Source organism: Rhagoletis pomonella, unplaced genomic scaffold (genome assembly GCF_013731165.1).
Source record: "Rhagoletis pomonella isolate Grant_MI unplaced genomic scaffold, Rhpom_1.0 Rhpom_scaffold_00008, whole genome shotgun sequence".
Taxonomy (NCBI): domain Eukaryota; kingdom Metazoa; phylum Arthropoda; class Insecta; order Diptera; family Tephritidae; genus Rhagoletis; species Rhagoletis pomonella.
This window is the reverse complement of record NW_023458562.1, coordinates 15,735,841-15,757,236: the sequence shown is the minus strand read 5'-3', so window position 1 is coordinate 15,757,236 and position 21,396 is coordinate 15,735,841. Positions and strand designations below refer to the sequence as shown.

General features: G+C 39.3%; 1 protein-coding gene across 1 annotated transcript; it reads right to left on the bottom strand.

The window, feature by feature from the left end:
* Positions 1–1,093: 1,093 nt before the first annotated feature.
* LOC118745127 (sodium channel protein Nach) lies at positions 1,094–18,136 on the bottom strand (the record flags this gene model as incomplete). The annotated part of the gene is given in 8 exon segments (XM_036478657.1): positions 1,094–1,459; positions 3,065–3,170; positions 4,907–4,998; positions 13,535–13,600; positions 15,318–15,472; positions 15,657–15,893; positions 17,579–17,863; positions 17,939–18,136. Coding segments are annotated over 8 exon segments (1,249 nt in total), but the record flags the coding sequence as incomplete, so codon positions are not given.
* Between the last annotated feature and the right edge of the window lie 3,260 nt (positions 18,137–21,396).

Sequence of the window (21,396 nt, the reverse complement as noted above, 5' to 3'; positions counted from 1 at the left end):
GTGCGATAAGTGAAAGCATAACATCGAGTTCCACGTCGTTAGCGTTTGCGTGAAAGCACGGAGGCAAAATTCCACAATGTGCGCACTTTAGTCATCACTGCTTGACAATTTGCGGTCGGTTAAACAAGTCTTCTTTTCCGCTAGCCAAGAGCTCCACATACGATTAACATAACTAAGTAGTTAATTCGTTATTCGATATCGTCATTTTAAGTATTGCAATAATTTAGTATTTTTCGAACAGCTGCAGTAAAATCGTTGCCGTTCTATAAACATCTCTAAATGTACTACTTCTGAACTAACTAGTCAGAATTGCTGCGGGGTAGTTTTAATATTGCAACATGAGCGAATGCGGTAACAAAAGTTATTGGGAGTAGTAACACTGCCACTTTCACCACCAACAAATTGAACACCTGCCTCACTGACTTGGCGTTATGAAAAATACCGAATGGAAAAAACGGAAAAATCCAATTCATGAAACCTTTGCTGAATTTTACCCTTTATCATTTATGCCGTGTTACTACTCTGAAATTTGTTTCCAATAAGCAATACCAAAGGCATTTATACTCTCTCCCCCTTTAACGGCAGAAAATATTTGATTTTTTGCGATGCCACAAAATGCCACGCGCGGTCATTTGTGTTTCCTCTATCTATTTTTTTCTATTCCTTTGTTGGATTGGGGCGAAATGAATGGAGGCAACCCCATAACCTCAGCCAATTTAGTATCAATAAAAGCGCTGATATGAAAGTTGATGTTGGTGCCACAAATTCTGCCGAATGTTGATTTGTTTGTTTGCTCAAAAATTTTCTAGATTTGAGCTTTATTCGCCTATTGCATATATATACATACATGTGTCTTTAATATGTTATTGTAGTTGTTGTACGATTAAGCCAAACATGTTGGCGACGTTTGTGGCATAAATAACCAACATTAACCATACTCGTACCCCTGAGCAAGCGAATACAAAGCGAATGGGTGTAGCGTTTGAGGAAGTGGTTCGTTAATTTTTATATATACGTCAGCTATGGTGGCTATTAGCTGAAGGAAAACAACATAAAATGGTTCATTTGAAAGATAGATATTTATTTACTCATGTACATATATGTATGTATGCATTTTTGTGTGCATAGGATTTTTCTGATATTTATTCATTGTGATTTTAAAACAACTCGTGCGTATGTATGTACATATATTTGTATTGTGCATAAACAATTACTCTGAATTGTTCTGCGGTCAGCCATGAGGGCGCCAAGCGTTTGTGTTGTTGTGTATTATTGTTTATAAATATGTATGTGTATGCATTTCCTTTAATCAATTTTTGTCAGCAGTGTTTGTGTGGTTTTTTTCTTCTTTAATTCCATAACATTCTCTTAACCAGACGTGCGGTGAAATAATAAATGACCTCTGTGAAGCTCAATGCGCTGCAGCCCAGGAAGAAGCCAATGAGTCCGCCAATATAAACTGCAAAGAGATGAAAATTATGTCGATGTTAAAAACTATTTAAAATAAACTGACAAAGAACTCGCATGCACAGTGGTTCAAAACTGAAATTTACTGTTCATAATTTACTTTATACGGTATTTACATGAAGCGATTTTACAGGCAACTTTTAGTTGAAAGCAACAATGGCCTGGAGTGAACGACCTTTCAACTAATCGCTTGCAATGAAATTGGAATGCATCCAACTTTTTAACCGACTTCACAAAATGGAGCAAGGTTATCAATTTGTCGGAATATTTTATTTTATTTTTTATGTATGTTACCGCATAACTGTGGAACACGTTAACCGATTTCTATAATTCTTTTTTGAAAGGAAATGTGTTACCTCGCAGGTGGTCCCATTCTAATTTGGTTTAAATACGATCATTGGAACATGAAAAGATTAACGTTAATCGTAAATTTTTATATGAGAATTAAAGTTGTCCCTTTTGTTTTTTGTTTAATAATTACTTGTTATTCTACTATTCGCCGCTAAAATTGCCCGGAAAATCGCCTCATGTGAACATCGTTTCAGCCTTCACTTTTCAACCAATTTGATTAAAGCAAATTCTTAGCTACTTGGAACTTGCACCATATTATACTAAAATTCAATAATCTATAAACTAAAAAAATTTGAATTTTGGTGAATTTTTTTTAACTTAATTTTTATTATTTTATTTTTTTTTTTTTTTTTTTTAATTTGGAAAGCCCTACAATTCTTTTCAACTAATTTTTATTATGCAACATTTATTAACTGGAACAGGAGAATCGACTTTCTTCAAAATTTTTACTTTTTCTGTACTTTGCTCTAAAAATATTTAATATGAATAATCAAATAAAAATTAAAAAATCGGGCTCAACTCACCAATTGCAAGTTTCATAAGATTTGATAAAAAAAAACAATAATCTAATTGAGTGATAAATGAAGGCTCCAGTGAATTATGAACAGTAAACGCCAGTTTTGAACCACTGTGCCACGCCGCCTAATGTGCCTTTCGATAGATCTGGTGGCCGTGGAACTATGTGATTGACCAGCGTGTTGGTTTTAGGTAAAACTGCGGCTAATTATTTTGGCTGATATTCAAAGTCCCTTTGGATAAATTTAAAAGGACATTTTTTGCCACCGCTGCAGAGTTTTTTTGGTTAAAGGCCTTCAGATAAAAAGAACTTTCGCTTGGAACAGGCTTGTAACATCTTCCACACGTAAGGATGTAATAATACCAATTCCCTCGTAGTAGACATTTATGGTAAGATCGCAATTCATGCTGGAAGCTTTAGTATAGAAAGGGATAGCCTGCCTCCTGAATACTAGTCCGTTCTATTTTAGATGAAACCCGCGCCTGCAAGACACTGTTGACTATCAGCCACCATACACATGTTCCTCGAACTTTAGGTGCGAGTGGAGAGCATATACTAAACCATATTACATGTAGTTTAATGGATATTGTATAGATGATACTAGCAGTTAGCGCTTTTTTTTAGGAAGTTTGCTACTCTTTGTTGCTTTTGTCTGTGCTAGTGTGGAAGTCTTCATTCATTCAGGTTTGCTATATTTGTTAGATACCAAAGTAATTAATTTCTACTTACCCAAAACATCAGCAAATGAAAAGAGCACATCGCGTCTCAACTGCATTTTGGGATAGTCTATTATGCCCCACTGAAGATTTGCTCCTAAAAACCAAAGTCTCGAGCGCTGAAAAAGTGAAGAAATTCATGCAAAGTTTTTCATTTGTGAGATTTTAAACAAAAATCATGGTCAAAATTTACAACATCCAAGGTCTTGTTTTGAGTGACATTTTCCAATTATAGTAAATTCCGCATTTTATAGCTTCAAATATATTCAATTGTGGCATGAGGTGTGTTGTTTACGAAGGGAAATAGGTGACAAATCCCCACTAAATATTTCGGAACGCTTTGTATAATAGCCAAAATTATGAGAGCCCTAATTATCAAGCAAGTTCGGGTTGGTGTCCTACCTTCATACACCGAAAACTGCATAGAACTAAGGAAGCAATGCTATACAACAATTCGAGGTTAAATCCTCTCTAGTCTTGGAGTGCGTAGAAAAGCTGGCTCCTTTGCTAAGCACAGCTTCCAATGAGGCATGGAATAAGCAGATTGCTTAGCCAAAGTGATAGAAGGTCAAGCTCCATGCTCTGGTAGAAATATCTGATGTCGTTGAATTGTTTCTTACACCATTTGAGAAGTGCATGCTTGTGCTAAGTAAGAAAATTAAAAGAGTATCAAGTATCAATTAATAAATAATTTTACGCTAATAATCCATTTTCATAAACTTCGGACAGTGGGTTAATTAACTCGCATTTATTAAGTCAGACAGATCTGATTTATAAGGAACGTCGGCAGTAAACTAAAGAAACCATGAAATGCTAAGCTAGTTTTATGAAAACTTAAACGACTTTAACTTAAAAATTGAATTGCTTGCAAATATTTGTGGTTGGTAGTAATTCAGCTTCCTGCCAATTGCACATAAAAATATTCAACAAAAATGTATTGTAGTGCAATCAAAAATTACATATCTTCGACTACGACTATCAGTTTGGAAGAAAAATATTTTCCTTTTATTGCGCTTTATAAGCTCATTTCACTCCTCTTTGAGCACATGGCACCTCATGTTCCCTGCCGAAAAAAAACAACGAAATCACTTAACAATAATACTGACAAAATTTTCAATATTGTCGCATTGAAAATACGCAGAGCATTACTAGCAAGAATCCGTTACAACACATTGTCACTTTGTACAAGAATATGCAAAAAAAAAAATCTCCAACAACAAGTGACGAAAATTCAGCAAAAACCCATATAAAAGCAAAAATATTTTTATCGCCAATAATTCGGCATACAAATTGTGGCAGTAACAGCAGGATATGCTCGTAGCAGAACTACTATGCCATACGAGACCAACAACACTGGGAAATCTGTGGCACGACACCGCTGCGCTCTCGCGAGGGCGACGGATATGCTTTTGCGGAAGTCAGCACTGGCGATGGCAACAGAAGTCTCAGTCAGTTGCAAGGCAGCGCGCGCATTGATTTTTGGCATTACGATTGTAGTTTAACGGTACTTGCAACTAACAATATGTACATAAGCGTGTGTTGCATGTAGCACAGCTACGTATGTATCTACATATTGGCAGTTTTATGAATCGCTTTATAAGCAATTGTTGCTGTGCTGAAAAATGATACATTGCGCACTGATAGTAGGATAGTGCAACTTTTGTGCTGCTACGCTATGCCTGCAGCAGGATATGATGCCGTGACAAGCTGCCGTTTATCCAAATGTAGTTGATACTTACCTAAATGTTGCACATGAGCATGTAAGTGTATGTTTGTATGAGTGGTAAATTACAATTTCGTCTGCATCTAACACAAAAAAAAGACACATTTGTGAATTCATTTTTACGCCACTTACATAGGATTGCACAAAGAAATTGGAGTCATCGCAATTTGACAGGCAATGGCAATCGATTTTATACCGGCTGGACTTGAGCGAGATGAGTTCTCCTGAAAGGCAAGGAGAATGGTGTGATTGCTAAATAAAATCTGCTCAGTATTAGGTAGATAAAATGTAATATTTTAATAAAAAAAAATTAAAGATAAAGAAATATAACATGATAAAGTAATAAAATTTATTTTTATTCTTTTTAAGTAGTGTCAAGAGCAACATTTACTGCGAAAGTTCTGAAGAAAATTGTCGCTTGCTGAAGGTGTAAATTTTTTTCGATTGTGGCCATAAACAACCTGCCTGAGGAGCAGGTGATTGATGATGACGTTGATCTTTTAGGTAGGTGCAAGTTTTCGGGATACCCTTTGGGACTCGGTCCAAGGTTACTTTGATAGATAGATAATAAACTGAGGTGTGCACTGCGACCTGGCGATCTATTGTGCCCCTTCTTTTCACAACACTTCTACTAAGCCCAGATTTGCTTAAGTTGTGGCCACATTGAGCCCCTATTCCTATATGGTCTAGTACACGCTAACTTCATGTTATTGTGTCTGCCAAGGGAGTAGTTTCTCAATGCACTTAAATACTAACGTTAATTTGACTTCATTGGACAGAAGAGCCCTGAGTGCCGCCTGACTGTCGTTTAGCATTATGATTCTCTCATTTCTGTACCCGCTACTCATGATTATCCCCGCAAATAGATAGATTGCATAGACTTCCGCTTGGAAGATGCTCGGGTGTTTTACCATAGGAACAGAGAGTATGGTTCGGTGCCCGAGCACTCCAGCTCCTCCTCCTTCTGGGGTTTTCGACCCATATGTGGACCAGTGCAGTGTGCAACCCTAAAGTAATTCCTCGAAGGCGGGGACACTCCAGGTTGCTTTGCTGCATAGCTCTATTTTAAATCTCTTCTCAACTACCATGGTTTTGCCTATGTCATCTCTAGGAAATGGAGCTAGCGGGAGTGAGGACCATAGCTTCTCTATATTCCTAGAGGATATGACCTTATATTTATCTCAGCGCGACCAGAGAAACCCAAGCCACCACCCCATTAGGTAGTCATGATTAAAAGCCATCTTAGGACCTTGGGTGCTACATTCCCAGAATTTTCCTGCCAGACGCTTGCATAGCACGAAAGCTTTCGTGGATTTGGAGGTTATTGCGTTCACATGTTTCTTCCATAGAAGTTTGGTGTCTAGAATTAATATCAGATACTTCACTTCGCTGGCTACGTTGACTACGAACCCCTCCAGGGTTATGTCCCTCATGCCCGGCAGGGCTCTTTTCCTAGTAAATGGAATGATGGCGGTTTTGGGTAGATTATTACTAAGGCCTACCTTGGCACACCATACTTTTGTTAATATAACACCTCGATCTAAGACCTCTTTGAATAATGTAGCAGAGGATGCTCTCAAACTTTCCCCTGGCAATGATCACTATGTCGTCCGCATAGCCTTGGCAGCGGATGCCATTGTTGAAGAGAAGCTGAAGGAGTTCATCCACTACCCAGCTCCACAGAAGAGGGGATAAAACTGCTCCTTCAGGGCAGCTCTTTGTTGTTAGTAGTTGTACTATGCTGTATCCTACCTCGGTTTCAGCAATTCTAGTACGCAATAGCGTATCCACCCAGTTACAGATCACTGGTGCACGGTTCTCTTCTCTAGTGCTCTGCGCACCTTCGATATCAAGGATAGCTAAGAGCACTGTTTCTCCACATTTAAAAGCCCCCTGAGTTTCGGTTGTCAGTTTATGCAAGGTTGGTAGCTGTAGCTAGTACTGTTCACCAGCAAGTACTCTGGCCTCGACGGGAAGCATTCTTATTTGCGCTTGACTGTAGTTGGTAAGCTGTCGTGGAAACTGAATACTAGGGATGGAGCGAGAAAGGCGTTCGGAGAAACATTGTAAGCCTGACAGAGGGGTTAAAGGAGGGATCTGGAAATAGCTCTCTAAAATATTTAAAGTTAAGGCTTATAGATCAATGTAGTGTTTTCCAGGATCTCAATTGCAGGACATCGGAAATGGAGTTAAACATCGGAAATCAGCGCTTTGAGCGCGATCACAGGGGTCTCTAAGCTGGTAGAAGAATGTCTGACCTATACTTCGGCTGCACGTGATGATTTCCAAGTCAGCGCTGGGTTTGTACCTAACGAGTTGGCCAGGAAAAGCAAACTCGAGTCAGTCGATCTCACCCATTAAAGCGAGAGTGGCGGTAACTTTGGCTAATTGCAGACTGCTCTGGGACAGATGGGTGCTTGCCAGCAAAAACAATGACATATCCAACTGCGCAGTTTTTCTGACCGAATGTGAATAGCAGTCGGTCTAGCGATCACCTAGTGCTTACAATGCCTTAACTCCCATTTCTTGGATAAATTGACGGCATACCGTCCGATGCGGCGCGACTAAATATCACAGCGTTTTTCGCTTTGGCTATGCAGTTAATGTTCGTAGTGGTATGTATCAGAAAGCACGGATAACGGTGGTCCAAGTGTGCCTTTGCTTGAGACAACTAACTTAATTTGACCTAACCTAAGCTTACACAGCTCTTTAATGATATATGACGAACATATGTGTGAATGACCCCAGTACATACACAGCGTCTTTTTACTCCATCCAATAGTTACGTAAAACTCTTTAATCTTCTAACTGAAAATCAAAAAAGCGCTAAACTAAGATTAAATATTTGCCGCCCAGAAATTTAAAAATTCCATTAAAAATTTCCTAATCCAAGTCAACCGAAGAGACAAACAATTTACGCTTTTTATTTTTGTTGACCGACAACCGACGGCAGTAGCAAATTTACTAATCTTTGTGCATAATTTGCAAAGTCGAAGCACTCTCGTCCAAGTACCAAGTAATACATACATACATACAAAAACTGCCACACAACTATTCTACACTGCTAGGAATGTAGATTAGTGGCAGTGCTCCAACTGGTGAAAGTGAAACTAAAACTATTTTAGTTTTTAGTCTTTGCTAAAATTTCGTTTATGGTTTTATCAGTATATACTTTCCACTTTGCCGTGCGGGAATGCAGTCGATGTGTCATATTACCTTGCCATGTGTCCGACCAGTGGGTATACAAATGCACATATATACATATATGTATCTACTCTGAAATGCAGCAATGAATGCCAAAATTTAGCCACGTCTCTTGCGTGTGAGCAAATAGTACTAGATATTTCTCGTTAGTTTTTTTTGAGAGGAAAGTGAGGTACACGGAGGTCACGTGTCGGTGCAGCAGGTGTTCATAACAAAAATATCATTTTCAGTTCAGTCATAATGCTAGACGCTTGTTTCATAGCTGCCATACAAAAAACTGTATATGCATGTTGGTTGGTTGGTTGGTCTGTCTGTCTGGACACACCCATTCTTGCTGCTGCAAGTGTAATAATTTCGTTTACGGTTTTTATTCATTTTTTTTATATCTCAATTTTTGTTGTTTTGCTTTGCTTTGCGAATTATTTCATTTCTTTCACCAGTGTGTGCCATACTCGTATTTGTCCATTTCTCCAACTACTGCTCGGTTGTCCCCTCCCTTGACACTTTCACGGCTCTGTACGGCTTGCTAGTGTTTCTTTGTTTTGGTTGCAAAGTTTTTGTTGCTCTGTTTTGTCGAGTAGTCGAGGTGCTGGAGTGTGTTTTCCTGTTTTCCTGTCTCCGGTTGATGCCCTCGCCCCTCTAAACGCGTTTCATATGGTAGATATGTGTTCCATGGCGTTTATTTCAGGTTTGTGTAGCAAATCAAATGATGTATACTTTTGTGTTTTGGAGCGAATGAAGAGCAAAAAGTGGAAGGAGGGAAGTGGTGGACTTAGCTGCAAAATTGTGGAATCGGGTTAGTGAAATGTGTATGCTCGTTGTGAATAATAAGTACTCATGCAAGCTTGAGCATTTCTGACAAATTTAGTAAATTGCATAATTTGAACATGAATTTTAATTTCCTTTAACACTTCGGTATACATTTCGAAAATGTGGAGTGGACTTCATATTTATGATTACACTGAGAAAAAAGTAGCAAAATATGTTTGTCTCAACACATGATTTGGTAACTAAAATCAAATAATGTAACTATAACCAAATCATGTGTTGAGGAAAATATATTTAGTTGACGTAACTAAACTCCTTTCTCAGTGTATGCTGTTGGTGCAGCTAATGTTTAGACTATTTTTAAATGGGAGTGCTACCAGATATTTGAAAAAGGATTTGTTGTATGTGACCAAAGCTGTCTTGATTGCTCTTTTTTAAAATCACTCCCTTATTTTTGTTGGTAGGAATTTATTAGATAACAGCCAAGACATCGTCTCACATAATGGCTATCAAATTCTTATTACCAAATATTAAGACCGTTTCTCCCGATTAAAAAAAATATACATATGTATATTAGACTGCATCACCAAAAAAAGTTGCGGTTTTTCCGCCGGGATTACTAAATTTATTATATTTTAAGACGTCCACCAAAATATTTCGTAAAAATACTAAGATCTAAGTGAACTGGACCGATTTGAAAATACATCCAAAAATGAAGTTTTTTATGAATAAAAATAGTTTCTTAAAGAACATTTTTTGAAAAGTCCCCTCAGAAGACAAATTGGAATAAGCTTAAAAAATCTGCATAAAAATATTTAAAAATCTTTTCAATGGAATCGTAAGAATGAGATTTTTGATGCTGTTTTTTTTACTTTTTTCAAAGATTGATTTACGAAAAACTTGAATAACTGGACCAAAAATGTTCTGATTTAGACTTATGGTATCTCAGTAGAAAGGTATTTTCACACCGTTTTTATTTCTGGCCAAAAAAAGCGTCATTCGTGTCCCATCTTTTTTTTTCGAATACCAAAGATCTTAATTCAACTTTGAATGAGGTTCGTTTCTCCTACCTTTCTCTTCCATCCTTTGAATAAGTTTATTAGCAAATAAATGAAAAGGGTGAGAAAATACCTTTCCAATGACACCTCTTAAGTCTAAATCGGAAGAGTTTAGGTTCAGTTATACAAGTTTTTCTTATACCAATCTTTGAAAAATGCTAAAAACAGCATCATCATTACGATTCCGTTAAAATTTTTTTTAAAAATATTTTAATGCAAATATTTTAAGCTTAAGCCGTTTTGTCATTTGAGGGGATTTTTTCAAAAGAAATCTTAAAGAAACTATTTTTATTCATAAAAAAAAACCATTTTTGGAGGTATTTTCAAATCGGTCCAGCTCACTTAAGTCTTAATATTTTTCCGAAATATTTTGGTGGACGTCTTAAAATATAGTAGATTTTATAATTCCAATGGAAAAATAGTACCGATTTTTCTTCGTATGGGGAGTGATGCAGTCTAATGTATATGATTCCTGCTAGCTGAGTTAAAATTAAAAAATGGGAACCTACACTGAACTAAAAATCCATCTATGGATCAAAGAAAACTTTCCATACTTTAAGGTCGAAAATTCTTCCGAATGAGTAAAAAATTCTATCCGTCACTGGTTCAATAAGAACGTGCTCAATTGCGCGCTAAAGTCGTTTCTAGGATGGACTCCTCTCCATAATTTTATCCACGAAACAGCAGCCACGAGGGAGCAGCAACTTCGACTATATAACGGCGACTTCTTCACACATAAGCTTTATGCAGGTATTCTTGGTAAGATAGCAGGGTTTGAAATATGCGGAATCTCGGGTTCCATGAATAAAGAGATCTGATTTGGCAGAAAGTTCCAAGTGATAATCCCCGATCGCGAAGATTGGACAAATGGGCTCCCTGCACTTGATCCCAGATAAGTAAACTGGTACACAGACGGTTCAAGGATGGAGGACAGAGCCGGTGCAGGTATTTTTGGACCTTCCAGCACACTTGCATTTCCACGAGTTGGCACGAGAAGGATCGCCAACTTCCTTTTCGGGAGCTGAACCATTCTGTGGTCTCAGTTGGTCCTGGGGAGGGGTAAGGAGAAAAGATATTATTTTAGAAAATTGAAATTACATCGGGCAAATTTTTGAGTTCCTAGCTGGTCACAACAGATTGCGATTCTACTTGCACATAATAGGTGTGATCACAGAGTCGGAATGCCCGCCCTGCCTTGAAGATGATGAAACTTCACAATATACTACTTTTCGGCTTAAGCCAGACAAAGATTGATCAATTTTCAATAGTCGAATCCTTTCTTACGAAGAATTCGCCTACCAAGCCCTTTTAGGAATCATTAGGGAAGCCGAAGGTATGTGGACCACACTGGGTTAGTGATTCTCTTCTTAAGAGATACAAAAGATCTTTCAGGTCGGTTCAGGTTGTTCTGTTACACCCAAGAACTAACTAACTGACTAACTAATGCCTTGCCTGTTTATTCTAGCCCCCGAATCTTTCTGAAAGCACAAATTCTTCCTAAGTAAGTTTATTATTTAGACTTATTTAAGTAGAAGTTTTGGAAAGATACCTTATGTTTCTGTTGTTGGAGCGGCCATTTAGACCTGCGTAGATCGGCTAGTATTTCAATCGCTGTCGTCAAGCTCAACCAATGATTTTGATGAGGTGGGACCAAAGCGAAAGCGGTATTAGTTGAGTGGGCTCTGAGAGTTGTTAATGCCATGCGGAAAACCCTTATGTTTTAAAGCGTTTTTGATTTAGGAATCAATTGCAGCAGAGATTGTTGGGTGTCAAAGAGCTCAGTTGTTCGTCGTCCAACACATCGCGGCTAAATGTCTCAAAAAGGGCTTCGCCGCGTTATCCCTTTAAGGTCGGAAGGGCAAATGGGTTCTCATATATGCCGATCACAGTCAGATGTTTGGGTCACGTAAAGTGCCCAGTAAAAAGTCTGATAAGTTGTCTGCAGTCCAAATATCTAGTATGAGCCTCTGAGATTGAGAGCAACATGAACTTTGACCACCTTCAACCCCTAAAACTGTGCAAAATATTCGTGCAATTTCTGCCTGTGGCTTCGATAGCCGAAAATGGGAACGTTATAACTGGTTGCTGGTCCATGAAGGCCTGGTCTGAGCCCTTGGTGGCCAAATGGTCACATCCCTCATTACCAGGTATTTGCGAGGGACCTGGCACTCAAAGTAAGACAAGCTCGTTATGTTTTCCATAACACTTAATTTAGTCGACACTTTCACTGCCAAACCAATCTGGAAGTAGTTAGAGAGCTGGCCAATGGCTTGAGTGCGGCTTGAGTGCAGCTTGGCTGTCACTACAGACATATAAAATCCTGCATATCCACCTTTTTTCCACCACGTATTCCAATGCCTTGATGAATGCAAATACCTCGGCTTGGAATATCGAGGCATATTTGTCAAGAGAAAAGTGCAGCTCATCTCTATTATCCACGATCCTAACCCAGTTAAAGTTTTGCAGGCATCAGTGAATATTCGACAGTGTGTGAGCCTGGGCTCAGTATTGAAATTAGGCCAAAATTCAGCTTCAGGGAACCAAATCTTTTGGAATATCACTTGTGTTTAGATCTCCGCCACCAGAAATTTCCATCACGCCCCACTCAGTATTATACCAACATCTATTCTTTAATGCCTCCCCACAAAAGTGCAAAGTTATGGTAAGTGTAGCAGAGCATCAAGCGCAGCGCCAGGTGTTGTACAGGACGCGGTGACTGTCCTTTGAAATTTGGCAAGCAGATTTCCCAAGCTATAGATTTAGAGTCTGCATCGCCAAGCATAACTGATAATGGATTTGACCATTGAGGTGTAGATTCAGAGAATACCTTTTGGTAATGGATCCCAAATTTTTCCCAAAGACCTGTTAATATTGAAAAAGTGTTTTGCAGGTCTTATGCTCAGTCTTAGGCGTCCAGAATTAAATACTACTAGATACTTAATTTCGGATGAGATCTGAATTGCCACTCCTTTAAGTGTAATTGGGATTAAACCATCCAACCTTCTCCTTCTAATGAAAAACACAACACTAATAATGTTTGGGTCAACGGGCAGCCGAAGCTCATTACACAAAGTGTTAATCATATTCTTGTTCTTTGGGGTTTCCCGCAAAAACTGGCAGAAAATGGTCCTAAAATGCGTGACATACTCTGGATACAATAGGCTCGACTCTTGCTGGAGTTTAGACCGTCACAGTAACCAGACTGTAATTGTGCTAGGGAAACGCGGGTCTCCCGAGGCAGTTGAAGCTCTTGCTCTTAAATCAGTGATGACTGTACTCTGATGACGGTATTCACGGGGCGAAAATTAGTGTAGGTTGTTTGCCTGTCTATACTGCGACTGGTATAGTTATTGTTTTACATAGTCCTGAATCTAGAACTGTCTACTCTGAGAAAAGCAGCGAAAATCGGAGCGACGTCGATGAGAAGTTCTCTGCCAGATTACTTTCGTTCTCTGAATTTGCTTAAAACTCAATTAATTCTGAATTACGTTAAAGAAAAGAAAAAAATTAAACCACCAACCAATTTAGTTTCGCAAATATTGAAAATATTGCTAATGTATTAAATAATATCATGGAAATGCTTGAATTTAGTTTTTGTGTGAAAATTTCTATGAAATACAATATATTTCACAAAATTAATTAAGTTATCTAATTTTTAAAGCTTTTTTTTGACCTACTAAATTCTTTCTAGCGTTCTCTATCATGTTATGCAAAGTTAATTATTACTCACTTTTTATATCCACCAAACAAGCCAATCCATCGAAATCACAAATTTGCAAAATTCGTCCATTTTTCACTTTGATTATCCAATATAACGGCCGGTTTTTATTAACATTTTTTTTCGAGTAGTTTTTCGCATATCATAAGCATCCATCAAATTAAAACGAGAAAGCAGTGGCGAAAGCGTTAATTGTGACAATCCGATTTATAATCCAAACTATCTGTAGCTTTAGCACTCAGCATACATATAGAAAATGAATTTTAACGGTGCACCGAATGTGTGCACGTTTGTGTGTGAGTATGTGTGAAAAATACCAATTAAAAAAGCTTTAATTTTCTGGTTAAAATTTGGCAAAAAGCAACTTGTTTTTCGCGCATAGCTGACCGAATACGCCGATATGGCTATTTTTTTTTTTCGTATCAACAAAATGACGCTGCTAGAGAATGACGCCACAGTGTTGGCGCCAAATCGTTGCAATGGCGAAATAATTGGCTATATTCACAGGTTTTTGCGGGAAATTCTCGTTGTACAACGCAATGCAGATAACTGTGAAATTGGTGAAATTGCAAAACAAATTTTTTGTAATTTTTTTTTTTAACAAAAATATAAACATAACAACTATGTACGATAAAATAAATATCAAAAGCGAAAAAAGCAGAAAAGTAAATATAAACCAACATTTGCATAATATTCAAAATGGCGTCAATGACTGGCTTTTAGCAAATAAATGCGCCCTGTCATTTTCAACTACAAACTACGTGTATGTACATTAGACCGTACCAGAAAAAAAGTGCGCCGTACACCTCTGAGTCCAGAGTATTTTTGGAAGGCAATTTGTATTTTCTTTTGTGTTAGGCCGAACGTAGGGGTCGCCTTATTACATCTTTCGTCATATATAGAAAGTAAAGTCGGAGCTTAAAGTATGATATATATGTATGATATGTTCTTGTCTCGAGGACATTTGTTTTCAAAGTTCATTGAATTCAAGTACCCGTTCTAAATAAGAACTTCTAACCAGATCTCTGTTTCTACTGTCCTAAGGTACAGTACTAATGTCAGTAAATTAAAGGTCGAAAAAAAAAATCATCAAACTTTTGCTAGAAAAGTATTTCGGTTCTACTTTTTAAATTTTTCAAGATATTTACAGAATTTATAGTCGGATCTTAAAGCATGATATATCGATTTTCTTGTCTCGAGGAACACATTTTTTTTGTTTCAAAGTTCATAGCATTCAAATACCCCGTTATAGTACTTACCCACCAGATCTCAGTTCCTACCACCCTAAGGTATTACCCTAACGCATGTAAATTAAAGCTCGCGAAAAATCGTAAAACTTTTGCTAAGGAAGTATTTTGATTATTCCAGTACAACTATTAAAAAAATTTATTGCTGAAAGTAGATGTCACCGAAAAATGTAAAATTCTTATTTTCTTCGAAATTTTCTTGCAAATATACTCAGTGGTGTCCGTCAAAATTTTTTTTTTTGTTTTCTTGTAAGGTGGTAAGGTCTAATGTAAATATTGACATTAAAAACATAGACGACACAAAAAATGAGCACAAACACAAATGAAACTGATATTTTCATTATACAAATTCTAAAGTGAAGTGTTGCTATTTGAATGCAGCATTGCATAACGCTGTCTAATTGTAACGGTAACTATTTGTAGTGTTGTATTTCGTTTATTTTTTCTGTACTTTCCTAATTAATATAATGTTTTTAGCGCTCATTAAGTGTAATTGGGTCAGAATTGGGTTACGAGTGTGGTTAAGCTTTTGAATATTAAACACTTACAATTATTACGATAGAAATGTGGCACGCAGCCACAAACTTTTAGCGCGAAAAACATGCGGCACTCAGCCAGGCAGAGACCAAAACTGTAGATGGGCGCCGTTTGCATTTCCTCAGCCTCGTATTGGTAGCGACATTTGCGTTGGGTGGTGGTGAAGCTGCGATGATAGAAGTTATTAGCAGATATCTAAGAAATTAAAAAAAAATGACCAGCCTAAAATGGGCACCGTAAAAATTTGGATTAAAGAAGAATGTTACTTGTTAGCGCAGCTTTACACATAAATAAGCTTAAGCCAACTTTAGGTCGTCTTGAAGTTAATTTCACTCCGCTTTAATACTCACGCTCGCGCCTCCTCTGCTGTATAGATCTCCAGCGCTATTAGCTCCACTGTTGTGTAATCACTTTCCGGAAATGTATAGCGCTGTTTGGAAATGTTCGGTATATCGCCTGCGCCGTGGAAGTAGACATCATATGCAGTGGAGAGATTTATAATTTGCGCATAAATTTCACCATCGAGCGGATGAACGGTGACGCGATCGCCATGCTCTAAGAAGTTCCAATCGTTGCCTTTCCAATATCTATTCAAAGAGAGAAAGAAGTTGGATTTTGGGTTCTAAAGGATATGGAAAGCAGAAAAATCGCACAATTTACCAATCTACATACATGTGTATTTGAATGGAATAACAAGGCTAATTTCGAGGTAACTGACACATAACTTGCAGATTGTATGTACTTAAGGTCAAAAAGAGATATAAATTTACTCCTTTAACTTCTAACCCTTTAGGTCAGCAACCCGAGAAATATGGCTAGCGATAAATCAGATACAAAGGTGTACCGCTATCGCAGGAAAACCCGTCAAAACAGGGGAAAAGTGTTATGTATTATGCTCTTTCGCCAGTAACATAGCTTTTGGTAAATACTGTACCTTCAAGAAATTATACCTTTATTATTTCAATTCAATTCCGGTTTTTTCAAAGCATATTTCATTTGTTAGCGGCGTGCTCATGAGCTCAAATCCCATTGAAACAGTTCCCTTTATTTACTAAAACCTTGTAAGTTACCCTGCAGATACGAAAATTGTCACTTCGTCAGCCAAAAGAGATCTTTGTCAGCTAGAGGTATGACAGGCCATTAGCCGATATGTCTATGGACGATATCAACTCCTCCTTCGGTTGGTTTCCGTCGGTAGTGCGGCTATACTCTCCACGTTGGGGGCGAGGTTTCTCTATGTGCCTTCTCGGCCAACGAATGGGCTTGTGGTAATACATTCCGCCTATGCATCTATATCAAGAACTTTGGTACAAAGAAGAATATTTATATTGTGATGTGAAGTGGCGATTTTCCGTCATCCCTTGTCAAATTTGGTTTGGAGACAAACCGGTTACGGCGTTGTGCCATCTTCAGTGTTCGAGAACGAAAAATGACACCAAATGACTCCAAACCAAATTTGACAAGCGATGATGGAAAATCGTTCCAGATGACATCACACTCGTACCCTATCGGAAACACCAACAACGAAAATGAGAAGAATATATTTCTCTACTGCCGGGTGGCTCGACACCACGCTTCGTGTACGTGATATAACATCGTCCTTTGGCAAGAGTTCCGTGACAACATTACGATGTTCCTTCTCCTCTATTTGGACTCTAGTGACTTCTTAAACAAACTACTGGATGCTGTTGGGTCCGCGGAAAACCTGGTAATTATAGTCACAGGAAAATTCTGCTGTACTATATCACCAGCTATGAGTGCAGCTCTGCCTCGACTCGTCCTTCAGGATCCGATAAAATAACAACATTACCGCTCGGCTCGTCAAGTAGTGATTTGACAGTCTCTCGCCAGCAACGAACGCGGTAACACTATGCTGGTTACCACGAAACAACGGGATTGAAGGTAACGAGGTCGCCGACGAACTGACTAGTGAAGGCTCATGGCCTGTCCATGTGAGACCGAAATCGTTTTGCGAAATCGTTTGGTATACCTCGAGACTAATAAGCAAAGAGTGGGTAAACTCAGCATGTAGTGAGTACTGTGGACAGGTAAGGGCCCTTAGTCAGGCTACTCTTATTGGATATCCTTTTGCAAGGGAAGGATGTAAATCTTTTGAATACATCAAATTGACATATCGCCTGAGACGGATTGTCGCCATTGTCTTGAAGAGAGGGAGCACTTATGTGTTATTGTCCGGCATTAGCCAGTCTAGGGTTTCAATACTTTAGTTCTTCCACTGTCGAAATCCTTACAATAATCTCATTAAACCTACTCATAAGAATTGTAGCGCGCCACCAGCGAGTTAACTGAATGACAAATGCCAAACTCAGTGAGTGTTTCATAGATAAACATTTGTACGGCGGCGCCACTACTCATTTCCGGCTCAAAGTTCCACTTGAGTTCGTACAACAAATCCAGATACTTGTTGCTCGGTATGCCAAAAGATTTATTACGCGGCAATGTTTCGATGTTCTCATAAGTAAGACGTGCCAATTTATCGATGAATATGCGAAAATCCTCCCGATCCTGAACCGATTCGAAAGTTTCTGGGTGAGTGCTTAATATGAAAATATATAAAATAAAATTAAAACATCTGAACCAAAGGTTCAGGTTCAACTGAGATTACACTTACTCCATATACTCCTCGACTTTCAGCTCATCGATGCGCTTGTGAGGACATACGGTGAGCGAAGGAAAGCTCGTATTCCACACTAACTTGTTGCGATCCATCGATATGACCATAGGTGAGGTTTGAAAACGTACCCAAGTGCGTTTACTCAGCGAAATGATAGCGAAAAGAGCGACGCAGATAAAGGCGAACCAAATCATTCTGTGAAAGGAAATGAGAAACGGATCAAAAAGTTAGTGACCGCGAGGAAGTTTGTAAATGAGTAGTGATATGTTAGAATGAATTTGTGCTTTATTTCTTCATTGTGCACGCAAGTCCTTCCCCTTTTGCGTTTGCGTTTTATATTCGCTCTCGCTTTGTGATGTGAATGACCGGCCGTAAAATGGCGTCATAACTCCGACATTTTGAGTGCATTCATAAAAATCTATGGCGTGTAAATTTATACCATGAGCACACTTCCTTTTTTGGCTGCTCATAAAAATTGCAGCCGCTAAAGGCAAATGCCAAAACCCGACAACTATATGGAAGTGGAAGTAATAAAAAAATTTTACGAATGCGAAATGTGAATTGCATAATTTCAAAGTTTTCTCATGCAGAAGTCAAATGAAAAAATCGCAAAAAAAATAGTGCGTAAAAATTGCTGAAAAATGTATGCGAAAAAAATCACAACATTTGAATGAGTGCAAAGGGACTATTTTATGCGGTTTTGATTGGTTGTATGTACATACATACATATTATCTTTGTCTCTAACTTTATGTGTGTGCGTTAATATCCCGCTTAAAGTTCACCCTTTTTACAAAATTTGGCAGTCATTGACTTCAAGCGCTTTGATACGCTTACTTGGCCTCGACTTACAGCTTTGTGGCTCCCCTCAGTCGCAGTCAAAGTGAGAATGCGAAATATGAAGCAAACTTTTTTCTATTGCACATAAAATCGTACACAAACAAATACACACAAGAAATTGGAATATATTTAACTAAAGTCAAACAGACATTTGTACGTATGATAAGCACATTTCCGCATGCATTCCTTGCTTTTTTCGGAGGCATATTTGTCTTTTTTCTACTGCCATCGTCTATACCAGCTCGTGTCTGAGACAAGAAAAGTCCAAAGTTGACGCCACAATGGCTCATAAAGCTTTCGTTGCGAATCATAGAAATCCCATTGCGATTTGCTACACGCCATTTTCGTAATCATTTCAAAGAAAGCCCTGCACTGCTTGCTGAAAATTTCTTTAATAGAACTGTGTCTCCCTCCCTCTTCTTGATTGGCTACTTAACCACCAAATCGATTTTGGTTGAGTTCAAAATAGCACGCTAGCCATTTCGTCTTCTGTCTTCTTATTAACTGTTGTGAATTGGAACTAGCAAGTGAAGCTAAATCTCTCTCCACCTGGTCTTTCCAACGGAAGGAAAGACTTCCTCTTCTCATACCACTACCAGCGGATATCGCATCGCATACTTCCTGTGTTAGAGCGTTTTGCAGGGACGTCAGCGGTGAACGGGCGCAAGGCAAAGTACCTTCCGTCAACCGTATGGGTGGACTTTCTCTATCTAGAATCCTGCATAGATACCACCAAGAACGTCAGCTTGGAGATCAAGCGATGAATACTTATTATCAACAGGTGCTTCTTTGGGCTTGGCAGGCAATTGGAAGGCAGGGCTCTCTCTCGGCGAACTAAAATTAGGTGCGCTTTCCAAGGCCAAACGTCGAGTGACCAGAAGACTGCACAAACTGCCAACACGTAGTGCGCCTCTTGTTTTCACCCGCCGTGAGGTTCAGGTAGCCATCGGGAGGGCGAAAGCCTCCAAAGCCATCGGACCGGACGGAATATGCATGCTGGTGCTGAAAAAATGGGGGCCCACACCCACATACTATCGGGCTTCTGGAAAATTTGGAAGGTGGTCCCACTGCTTAAACCGGGGAAAACGCCAATAAAGGAAAGTGTTATTGTCCGATAACCCAGCATGGGTTCCGTAAAGTGCACAGCACAACAACAGCACTTAACACCCCAGCACCCAGATATCTCGTGGCCTGAACCGAAACCGTCCCTCTGAGAGAACAGTCCTAGTAGCGTTGGATCTGTCAAAGGCGTTTGATACCGACAACCACTCCACGCTACTTGATGACATTGAGGCTTCCTCTCTCCCGCAGGGGCTGAAACGGTGGTGAGCGAATTATCTGAGTGGTCGAAATTCGTCAGTAATTTTTAGTGACAAAACTAGCTAGCCAAGAAAAATTAAACAGGCGGTCTCCCCGCTTCCTTCAAACACCAGAGGGAGTCTCGATTGTCTCTTATGCTGATGACTGCTTGATAATAGCGTCCGAGAATGGAATTGATGGCTTATGCTGGGAAGTAAACGACTACCTCTCCGAACTTTCTCGCTTCTCCACTGAAATGAACCTAAACCTCTTCCGTACAAAGTCCTCGGCGACCATTCTTACTACCCGGATGAAGGAGGTTAGACTACAACTGTGAATTCACGTCGATGGCGTACAAATTCCGACGGTGAATAACTCGAAAAATCTGGGAGTTTCTTTTGATAGCCTTCTTTTCTTCTCGGCGCACACAATCGCAATTGTCAATAAAGTACAGAGCCGCAACAAGGTCCTCAAGTCGCTAAACGGCAGCATCTGGGGCAAAGACATTGAAATGTTGCTAGCAGTGTGGGCGCCGGGGACTAGTAGGACGAAGCTACAGATATGGCGAAACACGGAACTCCGGACAGCGACCGGTTGTCTTATAATGTCGCCGCAACACCATCTACATGACGAGGTTCAAATCCTCAGAGCACAATACTCCTCCTTGTAGGGTGTGACCGACGTGGGCACCCGAACAAACAACTCCTTGCGGCGGAGCCCTCGCCAAGGCCGAGCTGATGGACGTAGTCCAGAGGTTCATAGAGCAACTTCTGGCATTCACAGGGTGTCAGTAGTGACCTACACTTATTGTCGACCTGTGAATGCCGTTTTGGGAATATGGACGAGACAGAGCTTCATCTGCCTCGGGAGACTCGAACCATAATAGTCCAACTTCGTTCTGGCTCCTACAGCAGGTCTAGCCGATCTAAGCAGGGTTGAGTGGGCTCTACAAAAGCATCAACAACAACGAACACAATCGAAGGATCGAGAGCAGAAGGACCTCTCTGCACTCGGGATGAACAACTGGCGCAAAATCGCAAAGGATAGAGTCAGTTGGCGAACTTTTTTTGGTCTCGGCCTAAATCTACAAACGGTGGTAGTGCCAAATAATAAGAAGGTGTCGGTTTGCATACGTTCGTATGATACTCGTTCGTTTTTCGAGAGTGGACTTTACTTCTCAGTTGCCTACTCTGTGCAAATAAACTACTTCAGTATTCTAGAAACTCAGAAATCTTTGGGATTACCGAAATGCGGCATTATTTTACTCGAACGTCTCCTTGGTTCCTCTTTATAATATTCAACCGATTTGTTTATGTGT